At 74.6% G+C, this 291-nt stretch overlaps 1 protein-coding gene across 1 annotated transcript in view; it reads right to left on the bottom strand.

Moving 5' to 3' along the window:
• ESPN (espin) overlaps positions 1-291 on the bottom strand; it is a 64009-nt gene that overhangs the window by 62731 nt on the left and 987 nt on the right. The window contains exon 3 of the mRNA XM_019511536.1: positions 49-194. Within this exon, the coding sequence (XP_019367081.1) occupies positions 49-194 (146 nt within the window). The remainder of the gene's footprint in view (positions 1-48; positions 195-291) is intronic.

Raw genomic sequence — 291 nt, forward strand, 5'->3', positions numbered from 1 at the left:
GGCCCCGGCCCCGGCCGGCTGGTCTGCACCCATGGCCACGCGCCCTACCTCGTGCTGGTGCCGGGAGTACGCGTACGCGCAGTACCGCGCCGAGCCCGCCGAGGACGACAGGCCTGCAAGCAAGCAGCGCTGCGTGAGCGCCCGGCCCGGCCCGGCCGCCGCTCGGAAGGGCGAGGAGGAGACCCCGCCGCCCCCTGCACGGGCGGCGGGGAGCAAACGGGCGAGGGACCGGCTCTTTGCCCAGGGGAGCATCTCCCTTCTCCGCTGCCATCCAGTGACAAACCGAGCAGT

Source organism: Gavialis gangeticus, unplaced genomic scaffold (genome assembly GCF_001723915.1).
Source record: "Gavialis gangeticus isolate Ggan-Ray unplaced genomic scaffold, GavGan_comp1, whole genome shotgun sequence".
Classification (NCBI taxonomy): Eukaryota; Metazoa; Chordata; order Crocodylia; family Gavialidae; genus Gavialis; species Gavialis gangeticus.